This window comes from Lactuca virosa, chromosome 5 (genome assembly GCF_052849685.1).
Source record: "Lactuca virosa cultivar CGN04683 chromosome 5, Lactuca_virosa_CGN04683_v6, whole genome shotgun sequence".
NCBI lineage: Eukaryota > Viridiplantae > Streptophyta > Magnoliopsida > Asterales > Asteraceae > Lactuca > Lactuca virosa.
The window spans coordinates 218,384,485-218,402,273 of record NC_136430.1 but is presented as its reverse complement, the minus strand read 5'-3'; the positions used below and the strand labels follow the sequence as shown (position 1 = coordinate 218,402,273).

General features: G+C 33.7%; 1 protein-coding gene across 1 annotated transcript; it reads left to right on the top strand.

The window, feature by feature from the left end:
- The first annotated feature begins 16,766 nt into the window (after positions 1–16,766).
- On the top strand, positions 16,767–17,327 carry LOC145112363 (uncharacterized). The gene has a single exon (XM_079048535.1). It carries the CDS (start codon positions 16,767–16,769, stop codon positions 17,325–17,327), a length of 561 nt encoding a protein of 186 aa, XP_078904661.1.
- The last annotated feature ends 462 nt before the right edge of the window (positions 17,328–17,789 follow it).

The following is a 17,789-nucleotide window of genomic DNA, read 5'->3' as shown; positions in this document are numbered from 1 at the left end:
CATGGATTACATCTCATGTTCATGACTCTAAGTCATTAATCAGATTCGAGATCTGACATAGCATCTTGGTATTTGATGCATTTGCTAGAAATCATCCTCAAGTCATAGATGATTTCTACCACTAGTGCGAACAATTTGTGTTTGTGAATAGTTATCTCATCAATGAGAGATTCCACATTCCTCAAGTCATAGATGATTTCTACCACTAGTGCGAACAATTTGTGTTTGTGAATAGCTATTATTAAAGTTTAACAATCCTTGTTAAAAACTAGTACCAACTATTACTGATGGGTTTTAGGTAAAACAAATAAACTAGAAAAACAATTCCTAAGTTCACATGCAACCTACTTTGGATCTATGTTTTAACTATTGAACATATAACTTTGAATTGCAAACAAGAACCCTAGAGGAGAGAGGCTAATTTCGAAATTAACAAACTAGGGTTTTAGAATTACATACCTTTCAATTGTTATAGCAAACAATTGTTAATCCTCTTGAACTTGATCTTCTTGGAAGCCTAGCACCACAAATGTAATGCCTCTAATGGAATCACACCCAAGAACTAGCAAGAAGGAAACTTGAAGGAGAGAGGGTAGGGTATGCAAAAATCGGCCTAGGGTTTCTTCCAAGGTAGGAGTGACCGATTTTAGGAGCTGGGAGGCTCCTTATATAGCTGAGGGATCTAGGGTTTAGGGAAAACCCTAATACTCAGTTGCTTAGGGCCTAAGCTAACCCAAAGGCCTTATCCAAAGCCCCTTGGACGAAATCCTTAGGGTTTCCCCTATAGATTTCGTCCACCTCCTTCCAAGGAGGTTCTGGAGCCTTCCACTCAACTATTAGATAATTGCAAACTAGTCCCTGCACTTTATAATTAATACTTTTAACCCCAAAATTAATTCTGATTAATTTCTGGCTAACTATTAATTAAACATAATGATTTCTAATTAATATATTAATCTTTTAACATATTAATAAATCATTTATATTAATTTATTAATCTTATAAATTAATATCTCTCCTTTCATAATTTCCTTGTCCAGTTGCTAGGTTGAGGGCAACCCAAAAGGACTGTGCTGCTATCAATTCAAGTACATACCAATTATAATTATGGGCTTAGACACCTAATCCAACAGTCTCCCACTTGGATAAGTCTGTAACTATAATTGCTTGTATGAATTCTAAATTTGACCAGCAAATTGTAGCTTCCAAAAGCTGTTGCTGAACTCTGACCTAGTCAGTTACTTGTCCTTAGATAAGTGATCATATAATCATTCGTTCTGCAAGATATCCCCAGACATAAGACATGGAATGTAATCAATCTCTTTTTCCAGAATCTTTGTTTCCCGATTTCTGATTTGTGATGATGTAGGACTTCTAATTGAACACATCAATTTAGTCCTGGCTGGGCCCAGCACATAAGTCAACACCAAATCATCGAGGGGCCCACAGATATCGCTTTTCTGGTTAGGGCAGAAGGAACGAATAAACGTTGACTCATATGCTTGTATCTTTTACTCATCAAATTATACATGACAATACGTTTTATAACACCAAGTTACTGATGCGTTTTCGTATCACCAATGTATAACCGACTTTGTAAATTACAACTCATATATCTTCGTTTCAAGATTATAAGATATTATCGTCTCAGTATTACTCGTGATGAATTCCATGAAGTGATACTCTGAGCGAGGGTTTATCCAATACTCAAATCTCAATTTCTGAGTACTCATGAACATTGCAGCAATTCTATTGTCATGTCTATCCTCAGACAATCTGTAATCCAATTCATGACAGTCTTAATTCACTACTTACTTCCAAAAGTACGAGCGACTGTGGAGTTTGAATAATCTTATTATTCGGGAAGTAAAACATGCAAAAATGAAACACAATAAACAATTGACAAAAGGCAGCAAACAAACTCATAAATAATACTTTATTATTTAATCACCAAAAGTCAATTACATTTACTTTGTTACAAGTTTCAGAACTAATTTAACTACTAAAACTAATATCATCTTTCAGTCCTATGCTCCGAGCATGCTGAATATGCTTAGCCCTACTCATACCCTTTATGAGGGGGTCTGCTGGGTTATCTTCAGATGACACCTTCTTTACTAAAAGATGGCCTTCTTCTACTCTATGTCTGATAAAATGGTACTTTCTGTCGATATGTCTGGTTTTACCATGATCTCTCGGTTCCTTTGTTAAGGCAACCGCTCCCTCATTATCGTAGAACAGTTCCATAGGCTCCTGGATGGTTGGAATAACTCCGAGATCTCCGATGAAATTCCTTAACCAAGCCGCTTCTTTCGACGCTTCACTTGCTGCTATGTACTCTGATTCACAAGTAGAATCAGCCACTGTATCTTGCTTGGAACTTTTCCAAGTAACCGTTCCTCCATTCAGTAAAAATACCCAGCCAGATTGAGAACGGAAGTTATCTCTATCCGTTTGAAAATTGGCATCACTGTAACCATCTACTCTCAAAGTATCATTGCCACCAAGCACAAGGACCCAGTCCTTTGTCCTTCGCAAATACTTGAGTATATTCTTAACCACTATCCAATGAGCTCTACTCGGGTTTCCCTGATAGCGACTGACCATGCTCAAAGCAAATGCCACATCAGGGCGAGTACATGTCATAGTGTACATGATCGATCCGACAGCAGAAACATAAGGTACATGACTCATGTTTGCTATTTCCTCATCTGTATTCGGGCATTGAGTCTTACTCAATTTGGTATTGCTTTGGATAGGTAGCTCTCCCTTCTTGGAATTTTCCATACTAAACCTCTTTAGTACCTTATCCAAGTATGTGCTCTGACTAAGTCCAATTAGTCTCTTCTTTCTATCTCTCAATATTCTAATCCCAAGAATATAGGCAGCTTCTCCAAGGTCTTTCATGGCAAAACACTTTCCAAGCCAAGACTTAACATCTTTCAAGGTTGGAACGTCGTTACCAATGAGTAATATGTCATTGACATATAACACCAGAAAAGTTACTATACTCCCACTAGCCTTGATATACAAACAAAACTCATCTTCACTTCTAGAGAAACCAAACTCTTTGACTTTCTCATGGAAGCAAAGATTCCAGCTGTGAGATGCTTGTTTCAATCCATAAATGGATTTCTCAAGCTTGCACACTCTATTGGGAAACTTTGCATCAACAAAACCCTCTGGCTGATTCATGTAAACATCCTCAGCCAACTTCCCGTTAAGGAAAGCAGTCTTGACATCCATCTGCCAGATTTCATAGTCAGGAAAGGCAGCTATGGCGAGCAATATCCTAATAGATTTAATCTTAGCTACTGGCGAAAAGGTCTCATCATAGTCAACCCCTGGGGTTTGAGTGAAACCTTTTGCAACCAGTCGAGCCTTGAATGTGTGCACATTTCCATCCATGTCTGTCTTCTTCTTGAAGATCCATTTGCACCCAACTGTCTTACGACCTGGTGCACTATCAACCAAATTCCAAACTTGGTTGTCATACATGGACTTAATCTCGCTGTCCATTGCCTCTTTCCACTTGGAAGCCTTTGGGCCTGCCATTGCTTCCTTATAAGTGACTGGTTCATCTAAATTTACCAGTGTCCTATCACTGATGAATGTGTCACCGTCTGAAGTAATATGAAAATCATACAACTCAGGTGGCGCACTCACCCTAGTGGATCTTCGAAGAGGTAATGAGTTATCAACTGGTTCAATATAAGCTGTTTCCTCTGGTTGAGTGCTAGTGTCATCTAAGGTTCCTTCATTGGCTAACTCTTGAATTTCTTCAAGGTCAATGGTGCTCCCACTGTCCTCTTTGAATATGAGCTCTCTTTCTAGAAAGACTCCTCTTCGTGCTACAAAGACCACGTTTTCACTAGGTCTGTAGAACAAATATCCAAAAGACTATTTTGGGTAACCAATGAAAACACATTTCTCACTTCTAGCTGCTAGCTTGTCGTGAGTCTCCCGTCTTACGAAAGCTTCATAACCCCATACTTTAATATGTGCTAACGAGGGAACTTTCCCCGTCCACATTTCGTGAGGTGTTTTGGCAACCTTCTTTGTAGGGACAAGATTGAGGATGTGGGCGGCTGTCTCTAAGGCATACCCCCATAAGTGAATAGGAAGCGAAGCACGACTTATCATAGAACGAACCATGTCTAACAAGGTTCGATTACGCCTCTCAGCTACACCATTTAACTGTGGTGTCCTAGGAGGAGTTAATTGTGAGACTATCCCACATTCTTTCAGATAGTTGTTGAACTCGATACTAAGATACTCCCCGCCTCTATCGGATCTAAGTACCTTTATCTTCCTGCCCAATTGATTTTCGACCTCATGCTTAAACTCTTTGAACTTTTCAAAGGTTTCTGACTTATGTTTGATTAAGTAGATATAGTCATATCTGCTATAATCATCAGTGAAAGTCACATAGAATCGATTAGCATCCCTTGTAGTTGATCTGAAGGGCCCACACACATCTGTGTGTATGAGATCCAACATACCTTCACCTCTTTCACAAGACCCTGTGAATGGTGATTTTGTCATCTTTCCCAAAAGATAAGATTCACACATATCATCTGATTTTAGGTCAAATGATTCCAACACTCCATCCTTTTGGAGTTGGGCTATGCGTTTCTTGTTAATGTGTCCAAGACGACAATGCCACAAGCATGCCTTGTCTACACTATTAGACAAGTCAATATTAAATACACTATTCCTAAGCTATCAACACAAGTCACTATTTCATACACACCATCACAAGGCAAAGCTTCAAATACAAAAACACCATTCTTATAAACATAAATTGAACCATTCAAATCATTAAAAGAATATTTAAAACCTGGTCTGAACAATGCATGAAATGAAATAATGTTTCTCGTCATCTCAGACGAATAGCAACAATTTAATAAATCTAATCTAACATCATTACTAAGCAAAAGTTGATAAACTCCGATCTTGGTCACTGGTGAAGACTTCTTGTTTCCCATGATCAAGTTTATCCTTCCTCGCTCTATCTCCTCACTTTCTTTTAGCCCCTGTAAATCAGAACAGATGTGAAAAACCACATCCTGTATCAAGGACCCATGAACGAGAAGATAATTAGTTATTAGAAGAAATAGTGTAAATACCTGCTGAAGATGGCTTCACTTTGCCATCTTTGATATCCTGCAGATATTTTGGGCAGCTTCTCTTCCAGTGCCCTTTGTCATTGCAATAAAAGCAATCTGCATCTTTTGGATCAGAAACATGGGGAATGGTAGCATTGGGCTTAGCCTTTGGGCCATTACTAGATGACCCAGCTTGAGCCTTGTTCTTCCAGTTTTGCTTAGGAGGACCTTTCCTCTTTTTCCACTTTCCCTATCCAATAGCCAAGACAGGGGCACTTGAAGGAGTGGAGGCTATACTTTTACCCTTCATCCCTGCTTCAGCTGTCTGCAACAAGTTGTGAAATTGGGCCAATGTCTGCTCAGTGTTGTTCAAATGGTAAGTTAGAATAAAGTGACCATAACAATCAGGTAATGAGTTCAAGACCATGTCAATGGCCAATTCCTCATCAAACTGAATGTTGAGCTTGACCAAATGTTCTATGTAGCGTTGCATTCTTTGCACATGAGACACAACCGACTCCCCTTCTTTTATCTTGCAAGCCATGAGTGACTTGACTACTTCAAACTTTTCTTGACGAGCTCGCTTATGGTACTTCTCCATAAGGTTCTTGTTCATCTCAAAGGGCCAGTAGTCCTCATAGTACCTCTGCAGTTCTGGGGACATGGTTGCGACCATGATGCATGCCACTTTGGTAGCATCATCATAATGTTTCTTGTAGGCAGCATATTCTTCAGGAGTAGCTTTAGACTCATCAAGCTCTTTGAGCTCCTTTTCAAGGACATATTCTTTGTCCTCAAATCGAAGCGCCATCTTGATGTTACGCATCCAATCGTTATAGTTAGAGCCATCCATAATGACTTTGGAGCAAATGTTGAGCAAAGAGAAGTTGTGGTTGGAGGATGATGAAGCAGAAGTGTTTCCAGGAGTAGAAATCTGAAAGGAAAGAAAGTTTTAGTTAGATTTCAAGATACATCAATATAATAACCCAAAGATATAATATTAAGGTTAGGATCCAACTATGAAGATTCACAACTTAGAAATGGGATGCCAAGATCCAAGTGTAAATTTCATAAAGGTAGGTGAATGACAATTCACCAATTCCACCATTAGACGAAATAAACGAAGTGAAATTCCTAATTCTTTTGAGATACATTGAAACTATTCAATGGCATGTTTTAATCTCAGATTATGCTCTTCTATTTGTGACTGGGATGCCGAGGATCACAAACAAGATGTGAATAACCATGCAAATGTGCTTGGTAACCTCATTGTCTTTATCATTAACTATTGATGTGCTGGTAAACCACACACGCTCCATCAAAATGACAATTATGAGATACCCATTACTACTCTTTATTAGTGCCTTTTAGTGTGCTGGTTAACCACACACGCTCCACTAACGACCAATAAAGCATAATGTGCAATTTCATGGATTAGCATACTTTTCACATTTTTCCTAAAGTAACTAGAGTTGGGATTTTGTAAAATAATGTTCTAGTACTTTCTTTAATAACATTATACTTTTAATGAGATGTAGTTGTCCTATCAAACCCGTTCTGCTAACGACCCTCCACTAATCAAGGAAGCGGTGGGTGAGAGTGGACACTCATTCAACTACCATTTTATAGGCAGTTTCCTTATACCCCCTTATAGACTAGCTTCGTGAATGAGGCATACTAGCGATTTGACTGACCATATTCTTATACATATATAATATTAAACTTTTAATTATAATACATATATAAGGTGTGTTTTAAACCTTTTAAAACTTTAAGGTTTATATAAATTTCGAAAAATTAAACTATTAATTTAAATTTAAAATAAACCAAATAACTAGATTTAATAATTATCTATTAATTAACTTTTAATTAATTTATTAAATCTTGTAAGGATTATCTAATCAAATTAAACAATTAATTTAATCCTAATCCTTATCCCTCTAGATTTCGAAAATTAGGGTAAAGGATAATTTCCTTATTTTTCTCAATTATCCAATTAGGCAATAATTATTCAATCAAGTAATAATTATCCAAAATAAGATAAAACCCTAAAATAACAAGCAAATTTCGAAATTCAAGGGAGGAGGCTAGGGTTTTCCAAAACCCTAACCCTAATTTCGATTAGGGTTCATGGAGGCTAGGGTTTTTCGAAAAACCCTTTGAACCAAAAACCCTAAAAAACGAAAATTTTGGCCTTTAGGGTTTAATGGCTATAAACCCTAATTTGAAATTCTACTATTATAGCAATTCAATTTAAAACAAACAATGGCTCTGATACCACTGATGGGTTTTAGGTAAAACAAATAAACTAGAAAAACAATTCCTAAGTTCACATGCAACCTACTTTGGATCTATGTTTTAACTATTGAACATATAACTTTGAATTGCAAACAAGAACCCTAGAGGAGAGAGGCTAATTTCGAAATTAACAAACTAGGGGTTTAGAATTACATACCTTTCAATTGTTATAGCAAACAATTGTTAATCCTCTTGAACTTGATCTTCTTGGAAGCCTAGCACCACAAATGTAATGCCTCTAATGGAATCACACCCAAGAACTAGCAAGAAGGAAACTTGAAGGAGAGAGAGTAGGGTATGCAAAAATCGGCCTAGGGTTTCTTCCAAGGTAGGAGTGGCCGATTTTAGGATCTGGGAGGCTCCTTATATAGTTGAGGGATCTAGGGTTTAGGGAAAACCCTAATACTCAGTTGCTTAGGGCCTAAGCTAACCCAAAGGCCTTATCCAAAGCCCCTTGGCCGAAATCCTTAGGGTTTCCCCTATAGATTTCGTCCACCTCCTTCCAAGGAGGTTCTGGAGCCTTCCACTCAACTATTAGATAATTGCAAACTAATCCCTGCACTTTATAATTAATACTTTTAACCCCAAAATTAATTCTGATTAATTTCTGGCTAACTATTAATTAAACATAATGATTTCTAATTAATATATTAATCTTTTAACATATTAATAAATCATTTATATTAATTTATTAATCTTATAAATTAATATCTCTCCTTTCATAATTTCCTTGTCCAGTTGCTAGGTTGAGGGCAACCCAAAAGGACTGTGTTGCTATCAATTCAAGTACATACCAATTATAGTTATGAGCTTAGACACCTAATCCAACAATTACTACATCAGGTAATGGTTATTGAGCTGCTTCAAGTTCCACGCACCTCCCACTTGCTTTGTCATTAGAAGTTTGCTTTCTGCTAACTCAAATATCAGAGGAATAAGAAAAACTTATTCTTGGCGGGGTTTCTTCTAATAATCTAAGCCCCATTTAGAGTATTATATACAAATATGTTTTTAGTAGATTTTAGGTTTAAAATTTTTAGTCAAACATAGGCTTTAAATACATAAAACATTTAATAAGATAGGGATGGACCCTTTCCATACAAAATCTTATGAAGAAAACGTTATATCTCTAGTTAGTTGGTGTTTATACTCAAGGTACAATTGATAGTGTTCTAAGTGTTATCCCAAAGAAATAAAAGGAGGACATCTCTACCGATTAGAAAGAAAATCATACCAAGTAATATTTAATTCATCATTTATTATCATTAAGGCATTAGATAATTCTTACCGGTTTCTATTTCAACTTTATATTTGAAACCTTCAACAAAGATTTCACAATTATGTTTTAACATGTAAAATATAATTTATAACTATTATAGTTGTTAATAAAGTTGATTTGGTATCATATGATAAATCTTAGACAGACCTTAGTAAGGTAGTCATACACCATAGTGTATAGTTCCTTAATAATTATTTTCTCTACTACTTAGTAAAAATAACATTAGGAATCTTTTATATATAAAAAAGATTTACATGTGTCAAATAAACTACATTATTTGCCTTCAAATATCCCTTTCTTGAATTTGGAGTATGTGAATGTTATTTATATAATAAAGATAACAATGTCAAAGATGAGTTTGATTTAAAACAAGTTTAAGTCAAAAGTATTTTGCACATAGAACTTGTTATTTATAAAACATTTATATTTACTTTATAATTCTAATTAAGAGATCTAGTCTCATAAAAGAATTTTAATCATTTCCGAGAATATGAGATGAAAAATGATTTAAGTAAATAGTCAATCATTCATAAATTAAACTGAGACATATATTTAGGCAAGCTAAATTAAACCATACATTGTTCCAAAACAAATATTGTTTTATATTACAAGTACATTATGTTCCAAGCATAATAAACTAGACTCTGAGAGTGTAGTTCTAACTTGATTATGCTCAACTAGTTACTCTTCTGTAAATATATGCAAGCCAATTACAAATATTAAATTAACATTTAAGTACCAAGTACCTAAGTGTTATATGAAAAGTATGAGTTCTATCTAGTAGATACTTGAAGTACTAGTCTCTTCCATACTTTCTTTCCAGATAAGAGGAGCAAATCCTCTTCCAGTGTCCAGTTTCTCCGCAAAAGAAACAAGATCCATCTTTGTGGGCCTTATTGGATTTCTTGGTCTTAAAGGTGTTCAATCCATAAAACATGGCCATCCGAGATCACACAAGGTGACTCTTTTGGGCCTTAAACTATTCCTAGTTTGATATTAGAAACATGTTTAGCATCATAGTGATGCCTTTACTAGGTATCATGTTCAGGCTTATTGCTCAAAGAAATAGTTTAGGACTAGGACCTTCAAGTGTATACAATTTCCTATCTCTTATGAGATTGTCTATTAACACATGAACCCATTCATTGAAGTTGTATCTAGTGAATGTTATTATTTCATTAAGTCATTAAAGAAAATAACAATTCTTGGTATTGAGAATGATTATTTAACTACAAAATTTTAACAAAATTCATTTAGTATTTTCAATATTTAAACTCTTTAATAATTAATACCCTTTTAGTTTCCAAAAACATTAATTATCAAAGTCTAGGATCCAAGTTGCAAAACAAATAAATGGTTAGGTATCATTTATCTCATCCATTTGAATTCAACCCGGTAGATATCGATTATCAATTATATCTTACTATATAATTCCTAGATTTATGGAATTGTTAATAACAAATTTAATTAGACATGTTTGATCTCATTTATGCCTCATAACTCTCTGGCTTAGGTATCATTTATCACAAAAGATTTCCGGTCAAATCATCTAATTTGAAAAACATGTGTAATCGGCCTATAACTTGGTTATAGAAATCGCGAAGACACCCCGACCGTCTAAGGATAACACTAAGCGTTTAGGTATCATTTATCCTACTAGTGCATACAAGAGATCTACAAGTGTTCTTCAAAAAGGATTGCGTCGATTTAAGGTTTGTAAAAGGGTTTTTTTTATGTTTTATAATTCTAGTTTTAAAAACATAGGATATCATGGTTATTACATGCATATAATAAACCATGATACCAATTTTCAAAAGAAAATCACTTTTAAAGGTTCTATATAAAAAGCTAGTTTTTATATAATATGACGCGATTCAATTTTAATAACCGGTATTAATTTTGAGTGCATTTGAACCTTTTATATATTTAATAAAACTTTCTTTTATTACTTATATATTTGGAGTTTGTATAAGTTATAAAAGTAACCATTTTAAAACGTATATTTGAGTATTTCAAAATTTGACGTTATTAACGTTTTTATAAAACCAGATTTTATTTTAAAATAATAACTTGTTACATCTTATGTCCACATTATAAATTTTGAAAACCAAACTCCATGTGATGTTTATTTTGTCCAAAATTATTTTAGCATGTGAAAAACTAATTTATCAACCACACATAATAATTGCATAAAATAAACAACACAAACATGCATAAAAATATATGTGCATAAACATAATTAACTAGTGACATTTTTTGTGAGCCAACACAAAAAATGTCTAGCCCATTCCTAAAGGGACATTTTAAGGGACCAGAAAACTTCTTGTAATGTTGTTGTAGAAGCTCCCACTAGAGAAAACACTCATTGCGTGCAAAAGATTGAAAAGACTTCTTTAAAGACAATATTTCAGCAATATGCAACACTTTTAGAAAGTGCTGCAGAAAGTGTCGCAAATGCTCAACAGCCCTTTGAGACATCTGCCAACAGCAACAACAACAACATTTACACCCCGTTCCCAAGTTCAACTTAACGAGAGAAAGGAAAGGAAATGAGTGGAAATGAGAAGAAAATAAAAGAGATTGGTGTTCCCGAGTTTCATTAAAGGAGGGAAGTGGAAGGAAGTGGAGGGAAATGGGAGGATCACTTTCCCTCCTAACTTTCCTTCCGATTTGGGAGGATTTGGAAAGAAAGAACAAAATGATTCATTTTCCTTCCACTTCTCTCCAACTCGGGAACACGAAAGAAAATTTTGTTTTCCTTTCCTTTCTCTTCTTTTCTCTCGTGACTTTCTTTTCTTTTCTCTTCTTTTCTTTTGTTAAACTCGGGAACGAGGCGTTAGCGACAGTTTGAAAACTGTCATTGAATATCCTACACACCTTATACTTGCGAAAATTACACTTTGGTCTTCAAAAAATGGCTCCAACTTCATTTCTTGTTATGTTTTTGTACAAATAAATTATTTCTAACAACTAATCTATTATTTACACAAATAAACCAAGAAAACTAACCTATTTAATTTATTACATACCATATGAATAAAATAAATTATTACAACCATTTTATAAAACAACCAACACAACAAACACAATGGTCCTTGGCCAGTTTATGCACATCATACATATCAACATACATATTAAACAACCTTTGTTTTTCTAAGACAACTTTAAATGAAAAAAGATGCATGAAAATTTTTGTCACATAAAATAACAATTATAAAGTTGTCATAGAAAATATGTATGAACTTGTTTTTATACAAAACCAAGTTATCCATATTCTCCAAAAACTAAGATTTCCAAAAATCAAAAAATCTAACTAAACTTGCAAGGTGGCTCTTGATACAAATTGTTGGGTTTTTTATTCAAAAACTAGTTTCAATAACATGATATTTAGAAATGGAAGACTTGATGATTCGAACAACATAAAACAATTTTATAACCCACCAAGGATCTTCTTGCAAAGTTTGGAAAGAAAAACACCAACCAAAGAAGAAGATGGAGAAAGTACAAGCTTTTTAGTTTTTTGGATCCTCTTGGGAGGCTTGGAAGTCGATGAAGAATGATGAACTTTAGAGACACCAACAAGTTTTCAACTTGATTTAAGATGCTAGTCTTGTAAGAAAAACTCTTAATCTCTTAAGCTTGAAGTTCATAACCAATATGAACTTCAAGAGAGCACAAAAGAGATGCAATTGAACTCTCAAGTAAACTCATCTAGAGAGAAAGTGAGAGAGTGGAGGGAGGATACAGTTTTCATGAGGTATCCAAGACAAGAGTGCATGCAAGCTCCTTTTTACATGTAATATTTGTCCATAAGGTCTTCACTTTTTCTCCTACCATGCTCCTAGCTCCTTACTTTAATCATATTGTCCATGCTTGTATTTTTAGAGGAGCGTTCTTTTCATTAAATAAATGAAAAGCCCATACTCTCTTTTGTCTAGCCATATTTCGAAAATATGAAGGCAAAAGAAGACAAAAACATTTTATATTTTATAAACCAATTTTATAAAATATAAACTTTAACTTTTTGGTAAAATAAAAAAGAATTGATCTAGTCCAAAATGGTGTGCATGACTTATTTATTCATACCATATGAATTATATATAATGTTACTTGCTAATGAAAATTATTATTTTCATGAAATAAATAATTTTCAATTAGTTAAAGAGTTTATTGAATATTTATGAAAATCAATTTCTAATAAAAAATCAATTACATCAAGTTGTTGTTAGTGTGATTCATTAGTATCATATGTTAATTAACAATATCACTTTAATATGATTCTTTAGCATACTAGATCTTTCAGGAACACTGACGAGTCATTAGATTACGGGCTCATCTGACTACAAGAAAGCACTGACTTCGATCGTTTTAAAGATAACATTTTCCCATATCGATGTAATATTTTCCAACATCTATATGTTGAAGAGAATCCACCAACTGTATTCACTTTCTACCATGAGAACCTTAATAAAGCACCTACAACAAAAATAGAAAAGATAATATTAGAGTTGGTGTTTAAAAAACCACAGGCAACTATTGAAGATTCCATATAATTTATGCTTAATAAATATGGTGTTCGAATTACGAAGTTGAATATAATAGTAGGGCTAAACCGCGCAAGGCAGGCGGTGAGAAAGTAGATGATGGATGATTGTTAGATTTAAGGACTAGTTAATAATTTGTATCTGATAAGTATATTTCTTTTGTCTCTTTATCATTTAGGCATTCTATATATGGGTAAGTGTCGAATCTTTCTCATTTTGGAAATGTACCTTGTGAAAGATCTAATATGCTCAAGAGTCATATTAGAATGATATTGCTAAATAACATATGATTCTAAGGGTCACACTAACAACAACTTGATACAATTGATTATTTATTAGGAATTGATTTTAATAAATATTCATGAACTGTTATAATAAATTGGGAAAATATTTATTTCATGGAAATAATTATTTTACAATTACAAGTAACACTTAATTTATATGGCACGAATTCATAAGTCATGCACAACATTTTGAACTAGATGAATCGTTTTGTCTTTTACCAAAAGGTTAAAGTTTATAAGATATAAGATTATTATATTTTTTTATAAAACTTGACTACCTTTTTTGGCTCCAAAACTGTGGCTTTCTAAGAGAGTCAAAGGTATGGAGTTTGCACTAATTTAATGAAAGGAATGCAACCTAAGAAAGCATGGTAATACATGTTCATGATATAGGGACATGGTTGACTTAAAGTTCTAAGACCTAATGGTTAAGGACTTCACTTTAGGACAACAAAACTTGAGGCTTTCATTTGATTACTCTCTTAAGCCTTCCAATCATAACCATCTCTCTCTAGGACTATCTTCTTCTTTTGCTTGGAGTATTGGGTTTGAAGATACTTGCTTTCACTCTCTTGGATCAAATACTTGGGTATTTACTTCCAAGCTTAAGAGTTAACAAAAAGGGACTAGCATCCTACATCAAGTTGGTGTATTGTTGGTATCTCAAAGGTTCCACATTCTTCATCAACTTCCAAACCTAAAGAGGTTGTTATTTATTCATCTTTTCTATGGTTGGTGTTTTTATCTTTCTATAACTTGCAAGATGATCCTTGGTGAGTGTAAATTACCTTATGTTATTTTTGAAATTCAAGTCTTCCGTTTGCTATCTTTCTAGTTTTTTAAACTAATTTTGAAATAAAACCTAACAAGTGGTATCAAGAGCCACCTTGCAAGTTTGGTTAGATTTTATGATTTTTGGAAATCTTAGTTTTTAGAGAATATGGATAACTTATTTTTATATAAAAATAAGTTCATACATATTTTCTTTGACAACTTCTTAATTGTTATTTTATGTGACAAAAACTTACATGTATTTTTTGTCACTTAAAGTTGTATTAGAAAAACAAAGATTGTTTTATGTTTATATGTATTTTAGAGTATATAAACAAGTCTAGGACTACTTTTGTTGTTGTTTGTGTGATTTGATTAAAAATAGTTTGTAATATTCTTTTATTCATAAAATATGTAATAAAAGTAGCTAGTTTTTATTCTTGTTATTTTATGTAATAGATTAGTTTTAGACTAGATTTACTTTATGAAAAATTTAACAATATGAAGATGGAGGCCATTTCTTGAAGATCCATGGAGACCCATGGTTTTATGAAGTTTTTATAAAAGTTCATAACTTTTATAAAAATCTTATAAAATTGCAAAAAAGTTGGTTATCATTGCAAGTGAGAGATTGAAGATTACATGAAGAACAAATTGTATTATGTGGTCCCTTTGTCCTTTAGGAAGGACTTAATACTTTTGTGTTGGCTCACAACAATGTTATTTAGATCAATGCTTGTTTATGTCAAATGCATGTTTGTGTTGTTTATTTTTTATGCAAATATTTTGTGTGGTTGATAAATTAGCTTTCACAAACTCAAACTATTTTTGGACAAAATAAACAACACATGGAGTTAGTTTTTCAATTCACAAAATGAGAACATAAGATGTAACAAGTTATAACTTTAAAATAAAAACTTGTTTTATTAAAACGTTAACAACGACAAATTTTGAAATTGTAAAATTATAAGTCTAAAAATGTGATTTTATAATTTATTCAAACTCCAATGTATTAATAATAAAATAAAGTTTTATTAAGTAATAAAGAAGGTTCTATGAGGCTCAAACTCAAACTTAATATTGGATATTATCGTTAAAACTGAACAACGATATAAAATTAGATTTTATATTTGAACCTTAAATGTGATTTTTGGAAAACTGAAACCATGATTAATTGGATGTATGCAATTATCATGATATAACATGTTTTAAAATATAATAATAGAACATACAAATCTATTTTTCAAAAGGCAAGTCTATGCCATCTAGGGATGAGCATAGGAACTGGGTACTCGCTTACGGAACCGAAACCGCCTCGGAATTGTCGGTTCCGGAACTGGAACCACCTTAAGCGGTTTTGGTTCCGGTTCTCATTTTTTCAGAACCGATACCCGCTGGAAACCCGCCGGAACCGATATATATATATATATATATATATATATATATATATATATATATATATATATATTAGTATTTAATATGAATATGTGTGTTTTATTTTAGATCGATTTAGAATATATTTGTCCAATTTTGTCCGTCTTTTCGTCCGAATTGATTCGATTTCTACTGGACTAAATTGTGGTTTTATTGAAAATTTTTAATAAGTTGATGTAACCGGGTTACCCGCTCCTGGAACCGGAACCACCGGTTTCGGGACTGGTTCCAAAAATTTAATAATTGCCTAGACCGGTTCTGGTTCCAGTTCTAACTTTCTAGGAACCGTCGGTTCTCACCAAATGAGGCAGGTACCCGCTTATGCTCATCCCTAATGCCATCCAACTTTAGAAATATCTGCACACCATTTGTATGATGTTTGTGGGATAAAGGTCACCTAACCACTTATATTATCTTTTGGTGGCCAAAGTATTTTTGTGATTTCTATAATCAAGTTATAGGCCAATTATACAAGTTTCTCTACTTGAATGACTTGATTGGAAACCTCTTGTGATAAAGGTCACCTAAGAAAGAGTGTTCTAAGGCATAGATGAGACAAAACATGTCAAATTAACAAATAGATATTAAGGGTCTCATACATCTAGGAATTACAAGTGGTGTAATTAATAAAAGCTATTTACCTTGTTAAATTGAGTAAGTCGGATAAATGTCACCTAACCATTTATTTAATTTGTAACTTGGATCCTAGAATTTAAATAAATAATGTTTTTGGAAAAAGGGTATTATTTTTAAAGAATTAAATACTAAATGAAACTTTGTTAAAATTTTGTAGATGGATCCACCAACTACTATAACACATCATTACCCAATGAACATTCGATTTGTACTCGACAAAGAAAAACTAGGTCACTCCAACTTTTTGGATTGACACATAATTTCAAGAACCATTTTGAAACAAGAAAATAAAGACTATGTCCTTGAATCACAAGTCCCCAAAGAACCACATTCTATCCCAAAGGATGCACACGATGTTTGGCTTAAGCATGTATATGATTCACTTGATGTTTCATGCCTTATGCTTGCCACCATGATTCCTAATCTTCAGCGAGATCTGGAACTCTTCATTGCCTTTTACATGATTGAACATCTCAAGCAGATATTTGGTCAGCAAGCTAGGACTGAGAGGTTTGAAACTGTTCGATCCCTTCATGGCTGCAAGATGGAGGAAACTAGGAATGTGAGCGCACATGTTCTCAAGATGAAAAGCCATCTAGATAACTTGGAGATTTTGGGCTCTCCGTATCCACTAGACTTTGCCACAGACATAATTCTAAACTCATTGCCCAAGTGCTATGATTATATCATCGTGAACTACAACATGAATGAGTGGGATAAGCATATATCTGATTTTTATGGGATGCTCAAAATTACAGAGAAAAACATCCTAAGGAATCCCCCCCCCCAAGTGCTCATGATTCGGGAGGGACAAGTCAAGAAGAAGAAACAAGGAAAAACTTCAAAGGGAAGCCACAAGATGGCAAGGGCAAAGGGAAGAAAGCTCCCTAAAACCCACCACCAAAGAAGAAGTAAAAGATTGCTAAAAATGTCACATGCTTTGAGTGTGGTGTTGTTGGGCATTAGAAAATGAATTGTCCTAAGTACCTTTCTGAGTTGAAGAACAAGAAGGCCGAGGAAGGAACTTCAGGTATATCCATTTTTATGATTGAAATTAGGTTATTTATTTTTTCATCTAGCACTTGGGTATTTGATACTAGTTATAGAACTCATATTTGTAATTTGTTGCAGGGGTTCAAAAAGAGTATGGAACTGATGACAGATGAGATGGTGTTACATGTTGGCAATGGAGCATGGGTTGCAGTCCAAGCAATAGGACATTTTGATTTATGTTTACCATCTAGTCTATATTTGACATTAAACAATGTGTTTTTGATTAGTTCTATCACTAGAAATATTGTGTCAGTTTCCCGTTTAAGAAAATCTAGTTTTAACTTTCAATTTGTTGATGATAATATTCATACCTTCTTGGATGGAATATTCTATTTTGAGGCTAGACCAATAAATGGAATTTATGAATTAAATCTAGATGCCA